We start from the raw sequence: 12924 nt of genomic DNA, 5'->3' as shown, positions 1-12924 counted from the left end.
AGCTGAACGACCTCATACTCTATTTGACCAATTATTCCTTCTCAAATTTCATCGAGAACAGTCGACAACTTTTTGGCTTGTATTTCAGAAAGGTAGACGAACGCAACAAATAGACACTGCTGAATAAAAAAAAAAAAAAATAAAAATCTTATTTTATCGGTAAAGGTGAAAACGATGACAAAAATGACTGAATGCTTTCAAAGACTACAGCGTCCGATAGGGACCATAAAATAGAATACCCTTATCGGGATCCGGATCTCTCCAAATCTAATCACTCGTCAGTGCCATGGCCCACCTCTGCTCAAATTTACGTCAAAATCGAAGAGTAACTTTCTGAGCAATCCCGGTAACACACGCAAACACACAAATCAGATCACAAAATGATTCCTTTTCGGAGGTCAAAATTAACAGCCCGGAATATCCAAATATATTTAGAGCAGATTATGAAATTTCCGTTAACAATGTAAATCCTAAGCTATTTCGTTAATCTATCTGCAATTAAGTCAAGACTTTTATGACTAGAAATGCAAATTTTCAGTGTATTGATTTATAAAGCAGAATTTATAGTATTTAAAATAATAAATAATTTATTTTTCCTTTACAACTTAGTAACATTTTAAACTGGAGAATTAAAAGTTTTAAATTTAAAAAAAATGTAAGCACTTAACTTTAAATTAGAATAAAGTTAATCATTGATGAGATTCTAACTCGACCTTAAACTGGTTTATAAAATCTACCACCTGCTCCAGCAAAATTAACACATTCTCAACCAGTCAACAAGCACTGTTTCAACGTCTAGACTCTAGACTGACTTATCCTTTATATACATGTTATGAAATTTCCTACCGAAGACAACTTTGATGTGAGTCAATAATAATTTCGTGACGCCAGTAACCCGAACAATCATGTCACCGTTAAGTTTTCACATTAGTCAATAACTAATTTAAAAACTGGGTTGGGCAGAATGGACAGAACGACACTATTTTGTGGTCATCAGAAAAAGCTTGAAAAACATAACATCTTGGGCAAATACGCTTATATTTTCCTGGTCGCTAAAGTCGAGGTAAAGGCATTTAGGCTGTCCATTCACTTGGCCCCTGCATAAAAATAAAATAAAGTTGTCGATTTCTGTTCATCAGCGCTTAGAAAAACTGTTCATCGATACTCGCGAGCGTTCGCTTCCACTGGTGATAACAGCAATACCAGTTTACGCGTTCATAAGCAGAAATGCTTCTTTGACTTCCAAAAGCGAATTCAAATCAGTGATCTTTAGCAGGCAAAGCTCATCACCGATTTGTAGCGTTATTTTAACAGACTGGAAATCTGATAATGATGATAATAATAACATAGTCGACCATTACTATTACTATTAGTTTTAGAACGTTCCTAAAAGTCAAGTAACGTCTTAATATCTACAGAACAGTATTCCTACGTAGTATTTGTGTCAAGAGAAAGAAGGCGCAACGAGAAAAGAGAAAACGTATCAACACAACGGAATGTGTATCTATATATTTTTCTGTGTAAAAACACAACGGAATGTGTATCCATATATTTCTGTGTGTGTAATGCAGACAGTATAGGTAAAATGGAATCCCCGTTCGGACTAGCTTGCCTCACTGCAGGCTTCGAACCAGAGGTACTTTCGTTCTACATACTTATATACTGAAGTATGCAGAACAAAGGTAGTACCTCGGTCCGAGCTTCGGGCCGGTAGCGGAATCTAAAGCTGTGTTCTCGACCCTCTCTTATATTACTGTCCCTTTTGATGGTAGTGAAATCGGATCCGGGATATCATCAGCCATCTTTAAGACCCATAGAATCTTCTTAAGCAATTCAGCAACACCGCCATCTGCATGAAAGTACCACCACTTCCTTAGCATTTGAATGGCAGACTTAAGAGGCTTGTATGCAAATTCCTTTCATCCCCAACGGCGTTTCGCTGACACAGACGCTACTGTTATCAACGGTCAGCCTGTTCTCTGGCTGACTAAATCAGCCAGGTACCATCGTGATTATACTCATGTGCATGAAACTCTTAGGTTATATGGTTTTCTAGACCCGTGGCCCTTCTACATTCAAGATTGCAACCAACTACAGTCGACTTATTGCCAGGCGCATGATTCATTTCCTTGGTCAAGTCAACAACAAACGGATTACTTTTAACAAATGTGCAAACACTGCTCCGTACTCGCCCAGGATTCGAACTCGGGTCCTCTCGCCCGTGAAGAGGAAGGTTAGTGCGGTTTAAATGTTGAGAGAGAGAGAGAGAGAGAGAGAGAGAGAGAGAGAGAGAGAGAGAGAGAGAGAGAGAGAGAGCACAAACACACACACACGAATATATATAAATATATGTATATTTTTTTTATTTATGTAATATATATGTGTATACATCTTTCAACTAAATCTTAGGAATTTTTTCTAGAATATGTTCAAACGCGTATCAGATACCAAATACAATGACTCAGAACCGGCCTCTCGGTTTCAGCTACAACTGCAGACACCAGTTTCATGGTGTGAGTCACGCACAACAGGAATCAATGTTACATACTGCAGTAGTAGTAGAGAGCTGATATTTATTTTACTGATACCGGAAAATGCTGCCACAAAATCACCTTTTACTGGGACATCGACACAATCTAAAAAGGGAAATATTTATTCACTACTTCCACCAATTAAGTGTCGTGGATGCTCCTCAATTACGCTTATCTAAGTGTTTACTTGTCTGGCATTTCTTATCAAAATACAAAAAAATTATCTATTTAAACAGTTTTTGCTATCATTTTTAGGTCTCAGCACCAACTTGTGCCCGGTATGACCGCTTAATTCGGTATTTCGTTTATGTAGCCCAGAAAAATGCAAAAAGCATCGTTTTCCCTTGAAGATTCTATTCCTCATCAAAGGGCGCCCTTCTGAGAAATTGAGGATAGCAGAGCCTATTTCTGTCATTCTAAGAAAAACAACCTCGGATAGAGACAGTGGCTCATTTCCTCTTAATATTATTTTAGTATGATCTTTGTTTTGTTTCTTAGCTTTTTATACGTGTTTATCTTTGTTGATCTGATTGTGAGGTTTGGACCATGAGGCCAAGCGCTGGGACCCGTCTCGTTCTCTGTAACTGCTCATCTTTCGTTGCTGTTGTAGGCTACTGTATTTTCATATCCACTCTTCGTCCAGCCCTAGGTTAAGTTAAGTATATCTTACTTTAACCAGACCACTGAGCTGATTAACAGCTCTCCTAGGGCTGGCCCGAAGGATTAGACTTATTTTACGTGGCTAAGGGCCAACTGGTTACCTAGCAACGGGATCTACAGCTTATTGTGGAATCCGAACCACATTATGACCAGAAATGAATTTCTATCACCAGAAATAAATTCCTCTAATTCTTCATTGGCCGGTCGGAGAGTCGAACGCCGGGCCAACAGCGTGCTAACCGAGAGCTCTACCCACCCATCCGATGAAGAACTCTGCCAGCCCTAGGAGAGCTGTTAATCAGCCCAGTGGTCTGGTTAAACTAAGGTATGCTTTTCTCGCTTGTATTCTAGATTTAAAGCTTCTGCTGTTCCCGTACTTTTCAGTTTGCGCTCCTCTTTCTACAGCCTGAAAATGAATAAATTGTTGAAACTCTCCAAAGAAATATATTTGGCGTTATTCTCCTTTCCGAATATTGTTGACACATTCTCACGGAAGAAGCAATTCACTTGAAATACTACTCACTTTCACAGACCAGAATGACTATGTGAGAAAGAAAATCAATGCTATGCTCAGAGAAAAATCTATAGGAGTGAAATTGAAGTTATTACTTTCATAATTTTGCAGTTTCCTTCTTAACGGTGCTGACACTGCCGAGTTCTATGGTGTCTTAGTGGCTCGGCATTTGGCCGTGTCCCATCTCCTAATATTAGACTGTCAGATACTTGGCAACGGACAACTCTATATATAAATCATAACATTGCTTTATAATTTGAAAGCTTACTTTTTGTACATTAGTTTCTTGAGAGGTAATGCTGACGTCAGCTTTCAATGATCTGTTTAATCGTTAGGTATGTCCATATTTACACGGCAGTCAACATTGCAACTTGAAGTGTATTGATAAATCTTGCAACTTTTATTACGCGGTAAAAATTTTTATCCGTCATTTATCAATCCTTCCTCATTTCCTATTTCAGCGCGTTATTCGTATTTTTCTGCAAAAATACAATCATTGCTAAAACATCTGATTTCCACAGATGTGGTTGACAAAGAAATTATACTAATTCTTAACATTTCCTTTTTCTTTGTTTTCAAGAGAAGACTAATTCCATTATACTTAAGTACGAGCTTTCTTTTCCTTAACAGTGGGAAATAATAAAACTACGATCACTACCGGTTACTGGAAACAAGGAAGGCGACAAAGTGAATCTCAGTATAGCTGATTAAGCAGGAGAAGTACTTAGTTCGCATATCTAAGGTAAATCTAACGAAATGATATGAGGATAAGAGAGCGGGAAAGTCACAGAATATATATCGCAAGAAGAGTAGCAGGAACTCTACAAAAGGCTGGGTAGAGAGGAGGCTTGCCTACGGAGACAAAAGGTGGACTGCTTCAAGACACTGTCGAGTTAACTCTCCTGTTATGTGTGGAAGTTGACAAAAGCCGAGACTGCTGAGTGGAATATACTGTAGAATTTAGGCCAAAGGCCAAGCGATGGGACCTATGAGGCCATTCAGCGCTGACACGGAAATTGGGAGTAGAGAGGTTTGAAAGGTTTAACAGGAGGAAAACCTCGCAGTTCCACTAAGAAACAAATGTTAAGAGAGGTTGGACAGCAAAATGGTAGAAAGAGAATATGGATGGAGGTCGAAATGGGAATAGTGAAAGTAATTTCGAAAAACCAAAAATAAAGCCTAACAGCAATAACTGTTGCTCAAACGCATTTTCTTTGGTCATCGTAAAACTGAACACGCAAGAATACATGCATAATAAATCAAGGGTGACTCAGCACTTGTTTATGACAGATAGTGACATACAGTCATACAGTAAAATACATTATTATTATTATTATTATTATTATTATTATTATTATTATTATTATTATTATTATTATTATTACAGAAAGTATATGACACACAACGAGGTCGAATATCTGACTATAACTGCGCGTAAGCAACCTCGGTAATGGCACGAGGAAGCCATACTGCATTTAGCCCAATAAACTGCAAAGCAAAAAAAAAAAAAAATCTAACTACTTGGGCGGCATGACACACTTTCCCTAAAGGATGAGCATCACAAGCCGCCTTTTCTGGTATGTTTACCATCTTGCCAACAAAACTTACACCAAGGAGCCCATGGTGGTGGCAAAATTAAGATGGCGGAGTTCGTGACACGGCTTTACCAAAACTGCGTGACATAAATTTGGCGACAAGGAGAGAAAAACATCGTTGTTACCCGGTGCACATTTGGATGAATAAATAGTTGCTACTTAGTGCACAATTGGATGAACAAACAGTTAACAAACAGTTGTTACTTGGTGCATATTTGAGCGAAAACAACTATTACTGCTCGGTGCACATTTGGACGAAAAAAAAATAGTTGCTACTTGGTGTGCATTTGATTGAAAATATAGTTATTAATTGGAGCTGATTTGGGAGGAAAGAGTTGCTTATTGGTGTACATTTGGTTGCAAAAACAGTTTCTACTTGGCACACATTAGGTTAAAAAAAAAACAGTTGCTACTTGGTGCACATGTAGGTGAAAGAATTGTTGCTGCTTGGTGCACATTTGAGTGACAAATGTAATCGCTACATGTGCACATTTCAGTGAAAAAATATTGCTACTCTGTGCACATTTGGATGAAGGAGCAGCTGTTACTTGGTGTCCATTTGGGCGAAAAGACGTTAAGAGATGCCAGATAACTCGCTCTTATGAGAACGCCTTCAGAAGCAATCTTTCCCTCCCCCCACCTTGGGCCCAACCACCAAATACTAATCTGGAAACCATACGAGGCAGAGTCTTCATTCCGCACTACTTCTTCGCCTGACAGACGACTCGGCCTTCGTAGCACTTTCTCGAGCAGATCATCGGGCAGACCAACAGCAAGTCATTGACACAACCGAGTTTCGACTGGGCGTAGCATAAACAAATGGTCAAAATGTGTGTACAGACTCTGCAATTAAACTGAGTTTTCAAGTGGGATATCTAGGCTGTAAACAGGGATATATATATATATATATATATATATATATATATATATATATATATATATATATATATATATATATATATATATATATATATTAACAACGTAACGTGAAAACAAAGGAAAAGTCAGTTTAACTATTATTCGCTTCACAATGGGTCTAATATATATATATATATATATATATATATATATATATATATATATATATATAAGTTACATAGAATTATATCTCTAACGTGATGTCCATGACATAAAATTGCATTTCAAAAAGAGATTTTTTCACAAGAGACAAAACCTTCGATACTGTTCAACTTGCAGCGAATTAGCATAGACAAAAAATACACCTTTGCGTGCGTGCATTTGACTGTGCAAGTTATAGAAAACTCAAAACATCATTAAAATTGAAAGAACTCCCACTAAGGAGGAACCAAAGCTAAGCGTCCGTCTCCAGGAAAATATTCATGATCTCCCCGTATCTAGCAACTATAGTCTACGAGTAACAAACTACACGTCAAGACTTTCCCGTGGCCAGTTTCAGTCAGTGCTGGCCTCTTCATGACTATTACATAATGAATGCGTCTTGGTGAGAGCCTTGGGAGGGTACGTAACGTCCGCAGGACTGGGACTTCCCACGTTTGCCAGCATGGGTACATTTTTAATAAAAATACATTATGTAACGAAAATAACACAATATACATAGACATTATGTACGCGGATTCTCGATCTCAGGAGTGGCCGCTAATTTGTACTTGCCGGAGTGGGATTTCCTCTCTCTCTCTCTCTCTCTCTCTCTCTCTCTCTCTCTCTCTCTCTCTCTCTCTCTCTCGTGAAAGGAATGGTTTCAATCGACGACAATCTGATGACTGATCAGGCAACCATATCTTGGGCATATAACCAAAAGTCCATGTTTTTCTTTTTCGTTTTTTTTTTTACTCATTTACTCGCTTACTAAGATTTTCTGCTCTTGGTAACTGGTTTTGTTACATGACACCTGAACAGCAGACAAGGATATCCCATTTCATCGTCAACTCGTTTGTATCTCTCTACTTCCAGGACGTTAACCTGGGTGGCTAGGGGCGAAACAGCCTAATCAAGATATTCACGTGTGTATGCATTTATGTACGTATGTATGTAGAGTAACAATTATCTGCATACTCAACTGACTGCAACCTTAAAATATTTGAAAATGAAATCTTTACGTATATAAACTGTACATATGTATGTATACCTGCACAGAAATAACAATACGCTATAAATATATATAAAACTGTGTGAAACGGAAAGTACGTTCTTCTTCTAACATTGTTCTTACGACCTGTAAACAAAACTTCATCGGTTCAGGCGTGACAGTGTGTGTGTGTGTGTGTGTGTGTGTGTGTGTGAGAGAGAGAGAGAGAGAGAGAGAGAGAGAGAGAGAGAGAGAGAGAGAGAGAGAGAGAGAGAGAAACTCACGATCAAGTTCCGCAATAAGCGACGGATGCGTGACACTCGACGCTAAGTCACATATGCCTAAGGGGCAACTTTGCCAAGTCACCCACAAAAACACACAAGCATACGTAAGCGCACAATACAAGCACGCCGTCTTATGGTACATCTTCATTGCTGGCAATGGATCGTTTCCAGCAACAAAATTAATAATATTAATTGGATGGGGGACAGCTCTGCCTCAAGTTTTCTCTCTCTCTCTCTCTAGCTACAAAAATGAACAAATGAATCAGCCTGCCCTCCAACACCAAGGGTTCTTCGATCTCCGCCAACTCTTCCTTAGCCCATTCAAGATGGTGCGTTTTGACTGTGTGCCAGCCGCCACCAAACCCGGTGGCTTAATAAATAATGATTAAACAACGATATGACGCACCAAGGAAATAATATTATGCATTTGATAGTTTAATAGATAATGATGATATGCTTCCTATGGCAGAAAATCCAGCAGTACCTATCCACAGAATCTGCACGCAATGTGTAACGAAGTGATTTCTTTAAACATTCTCCGACACAACAGCCGAATTCAGTTCAGTCCAGAATGTTTAACCAGATCGTCTCAACATTAATAATAATAACAATAAACATGCAAAACAAAAGAGGATACCAGCTTATTTCTAAATAAGTCATGCCATAACATTAGGAATTCTAAAACTAACTTATAGTCAGGAGAAAATTATAAAAAAAAAAAAACGTGAAGATGAAAACTGCACTGACTGGGGACTTGCAGCTTCCGGCAAAAAAAAAAAAAAACTTGTTTTCACACCAGTATTTTCTCAAAACATTTAGCTGTCGAGTGGAACTAGATAATTATATAATGAATTACATTAATAAATAAATAATACCGGTAATTTGCAAGGGACTGGAAAGATAAAGAGCCTATGCTAACATATGGCCTGTTCAGTCTCATGCAATATAGTTAGGGGACAATCACAAATCAGATGATAAATCACATCTCCTGTAGAGGTAAAGAGAACATAGGCCTAATTCCAGAGTTAATGAATTCATTACCTCGTATACGCTTACAGGGTAATGATAATTTGCGGTGAGATGAACCATAGTTTTGAAATTAAACCTACTATATATATATATATATATATATATATATATATATATATATATATAACGATCAAATTAGTTAATTATATACCAAATCGTTAGTCGGGTGTGGTCACAACCATGGTTAAAAGGACATGGGGCAAGAACCTCACCCAAAGAGATCAAAAGGTCAACAGCTTCCGGGCCCACACCTCTACGAGGGGAAAAGGTGTGTATGTATGTATGTATGTGTGTGTAATCAGAACTGAATAAATTACTACGAGTATAATGACTAAATCAAACTAATGCCATCCTCTTGAATGGGACAAGCCCAATTTTAATGTGGCTTCTTTAATAATGGCTAATCCAGTTAGCAACCAATCTTCGTAACAGGAACACAGAACAGTAATGCATGGTACAATTTCAATCCCTTATCATGAAAGCCATTAACGATTAAGAATCTAATGGTTTAAACATTTCCTCTTTTTCCATTTTATTACAGCATTTAGAATTCCGGGTAAAGATGGAATCTGTGGCCTAGCCTAACTGAGTTCACTTTGTACCTGAACTTTTGCTGTTACTCTAAATTTCGGTACTTCTGTTTTACTCGTTTCACTTATTCAGGACTTGAACGAAAACAGATAAATATAAAACACACACACAAAGCAACTTTTACAAATATTGCAACCTTTAGCAAGAATATTGTCGCCATGTAATGACACAAAGCGGCAGAAACCGCTATCAATAATAGTACCATCTGAACCATAGCCGGACAGTTTCTTAGTATGGACCGTGTGGTGCATTATTTTACATCACCCTTCTAACGGGAAACTCTCTCTCTCTCTCTCTCTCTCTCTCTCTCTCTCTCTCTCTCACACACACACACACACACACACACACAAACTGTACTCCAAATACACAACGTTCTGGAATGTGCATTTTGAGTTTTCTTCGGCCACTGTAGAAATATCCGTGTTACAGTGAGACTGTGAAACCAGAGATTTCACGAAATCCCCGAAACTTTCGGAAAGTTCGTGAAATCACCAATGCACTTAGGGACATTTGATCCTCGAGGCGCTAGTACTAAACACGGCGAAACGGTGTAGATGAATCACTGTTTCGCCGTGTTTAGTACTAGCCCCCGGGAATCATATGTTCCTTTGTGAACTGGTGATTTCACGAATTCCCTAAAAACTTCAGGGATTTCGTGAAACCCCTGGTTTCACAATCTTACTGTAACATATATACGTTACTGAAATAAAACTAGTTTACGGTGATCATTACTCTAATAAAACATCCCTAAATGCGAACGTTTCTTAACAGACACTATAATCCTGTATATAGAGTATTGTAAACCTTAAAATAATGACGTGGAACGAAAAGACGTTCAGATAATGCACACGTGTACCTCATGTCTGTGGACAGACAAACGGGCAGTATTATTCTTGTAACCTCTTTAAGCTTTCAAAATTTACTCGTGCTTGATTTTTTTACCAGACGTGATTATTTGTTTGTTTTATGCGTAATAACCACTCAGCACCATATGTTTCTAAAGCTTCTCATCAATTCACGCCCAAATCATATAGCTTCATAACACAAGCAGTCTTTAAGCATATTTCTAATTTTTAACGCTTTCATAACAAAGAGCGATCGTACTGTATTACATTATCATAACTGTTAATGGCCCAGTCAAGAGAGTCTGTGCTAATCGATAAGCTCAAGTGTATTATCTAAGCTCATCTTACGGGTTGGTATATTAGCCCCATCTAATTTCATTTGATAATTATAATCGAAATGCAACATGTTCAAGCTGCAGTGGGCTTAACATTTCTTGGCCCTTCCCTAAACGAATTGGTGATTCCGAAGGCGTTATCTTATCGCTGCGACCATAGCAAAGAATACTTTTTATGACAAAAAAAAAAAAACATTGTTCTTGGAATAATGGTCCTTTGTTAATCATAGTACAAAATGGTTTGAATGCCTACCTCAAGATATTGTTTATCGGTGGTTTTCATAGCCGTTTGTTCGACCCGTTGCAGTCGATCGGAGTAAATCTTGGTGAATTCGTCTAAGAGGCCCAACATCTGTGACGACGACGTCGAATTGTCATCCTTGAGGTCACTGCCGGGGTCAGATGACATACTCTTCTGGTGGCGATGTCGGTGATGACCTCCGTTCTTCTTCTTCCTCCTTCTTTGACCCGTGGCGGCATCATCATCATCGTCATCGTCATCATCATCATCAGCTCCTGCCACTTCTACCATCACCATCACCTCATCAATTTCGCTTTCTTTTCCATTCTCTTTCTTCTTCTCCGGCTCCATATTAAACATATGTATAACTAAACTACGCTAAGCGTTACTACGACGTTGTTCGACCATGATAAATGTCCTGCGACTACATTTCGCACGGTATTTCACGAATATTTCGCAACAACTCACACAGACACATCTCTCATCACCAGATTTTGATGACGACTCTCGACAGACGACAAGCACTGCCGCCAACTTCTGCCAAGAGATGGCACTGCGTCGCGCGTTCCTCGAATCTGCGCGTTATTTGAATGGGTTCCTGTGGAGAGGGTAATGCGTGTTGATTTAACATGTTAAAGCTCTCTCTGATAGAAATATACATATAATTTAACAATTGTATTTGTATTGATAAACTCTATGGAATCATATAATCTCTAACTGACGAAATTGAAAAAGGGGACCAAGCAGTCTGTGGGAAGAGGTGCGCAAAGCGTGAAAGGTTCTTTGTAGTTCGTTTTCATGATTAGGTGGCAGGCCCATGACTTTCATTAGCACGCGAACGCCTTAGCACCTGATCATATCAGATAATAAATACAGTAAACACCTATTTATGATATGTGAAAACAAATCATACGGTTTTGTATTGCTGCAACTATAAAGCGGACGTCGTTATCCTCTGCATAAAAAAAGTCAAATGAACACACCCGTAAAAAAATTGCTGTCATATGTCGAGTTTATTTACCGAATTAATGCTTTTGGAAGTAATGCGTTCAAGTGAAAAAAAGTTTATATAATAAGTATTCTGAGATCTGATAGTCAAGGTGATAGATATGTGCTAGAATCAATGGTCGCTGTCGCCGTGGAAAATCAATTTCGTGTCTGACTCCATTATGAGACATCATGTGACTAAAAATCCAGTTTGATTTAACTCAAATATCTGTTCCGTGTTCAAATAAAGATTTCCATTTTTCTGTTATACACACACACACATACGCATATATACCTATTATATATATATATATATATATATATATATATATATATATATATATATATATATTAGAATCAAACAGACAGTTTAAATTTTCCGTAGTCTATTCGCTCATAAGAAGGGAAAAATATTTTTTCAATGTTGGAGACTGCCCAGTATATTAAAAAGGCCTATCATTCGTATGGAGTAAGGCTCAGGGAACGAGAGGTGAGAAAACCAGCACCCGAGTGTCTCATTAATCAAACTTAATCCTAGACCGACCACACCGTAGGCAATGACCACTTCTGAAACGCCTTATATTGTGCCTGTCTCTGGACAGATTCCCACACGCTTGGACATCCCAAAAACTGCCGGTCTGTAGCGAATAATGGAGGACTATCAACAACCTTTTCCTGCACGTGACAGTTCAGATAGGCTACCTTAGGTATGAAAGCAGTAGTCAACTACTACAGGAGGTCTACTGGGTCATCTAGTGACCCTCCTTGCTAATGGCATCTTGACTTGGTTGAGCCACCTTCCTGCAGCCTCTTGCAAGCAGGGTACAACCCAACCCCCGACCTTTATTGTACCTGGCAGAAACCTCTGCTATCTGTGAGCTGGACTATGGTTAAGCCTCTTTGTAGTGTGGTGTCAGTGCACCTTTGCTTGAACCCCATGTACGTTGTTTCGAATCCTGGCATGGAAGGTGTAAGCTCTACGGTTTATTCAGTCGTGTAGTGATACGCATATCTAAAAAGTGCGGAGAGGTTGAGAAGTTCAGACGTTGTTGCGGCTTTTGAAAATTATTAAATCTCCTCTCGTAAGGATGTACATATTATACTAAGGCGATGTAAAATCCACACTTGGTTGCTAAAGATTCGAGCATATATGCAATAACTGCTTTGGTTGCTTAGACTACGCTACACTTGCTGGTCGAGTGTTCCGTGCCTTCTCTCTAAGGTTCTCGGTGAGGAAGATATAAATTAAATAAGTGTCATTTTTA

General features: G+C 38.6%; 1 protein-coding gene across 35 annotated transcripts in view; it reads right to left on the bottom strand.

The window, feature by feature from the left end:
• LOC136848823 (uncharacterized) overlaps positions 1-11216 on the bottom strand; it is a 141698-nt gene extending 130482 nt beyond the window's left edge. For 29 of the 35 annotated variants that reach the window (XM_067121507.1, XM_067121546.1, XM_067121510.1 and 26 more), the window contains exon 1: positions 10685-11216. In XM_067121507.1, the coding sequence (XP_066977608.1) occupies positions 10685-11032 (348 nt within the window). In that variant the 5' untranslated portion in view covers positions 11033-11216. The remainder of the gene's footprint in view (positions 1-10684) is intronic. The other 6 variants (XM_067121508.1, XM_067121514.1, XM_067121528.1 and 3 more) reach the window with 4 other exon arrangements.
• Between the last annotated feature and the right edge of the window lie 1708 nt (positions 11217-12924).

Source organism: Macrobrachium rosenbergii, chromosome 19 (genome assembly GCF_040412425.1).
Source record: "Macrobrachium rosenbergii isolate ZJJX-2024 chromosome 19, ASM4041242v1, whole genome shotgun sequence".
NCBI lineage: Eukaryota > Metazoa > Arthropoda > Malacostraca > Decapoda > Palaemonidae > Macrobrachium > Macrobrachium rosenbergii.
This window is presented reverse-complemented; position numbering and strand designations above follow the sequence as displayed.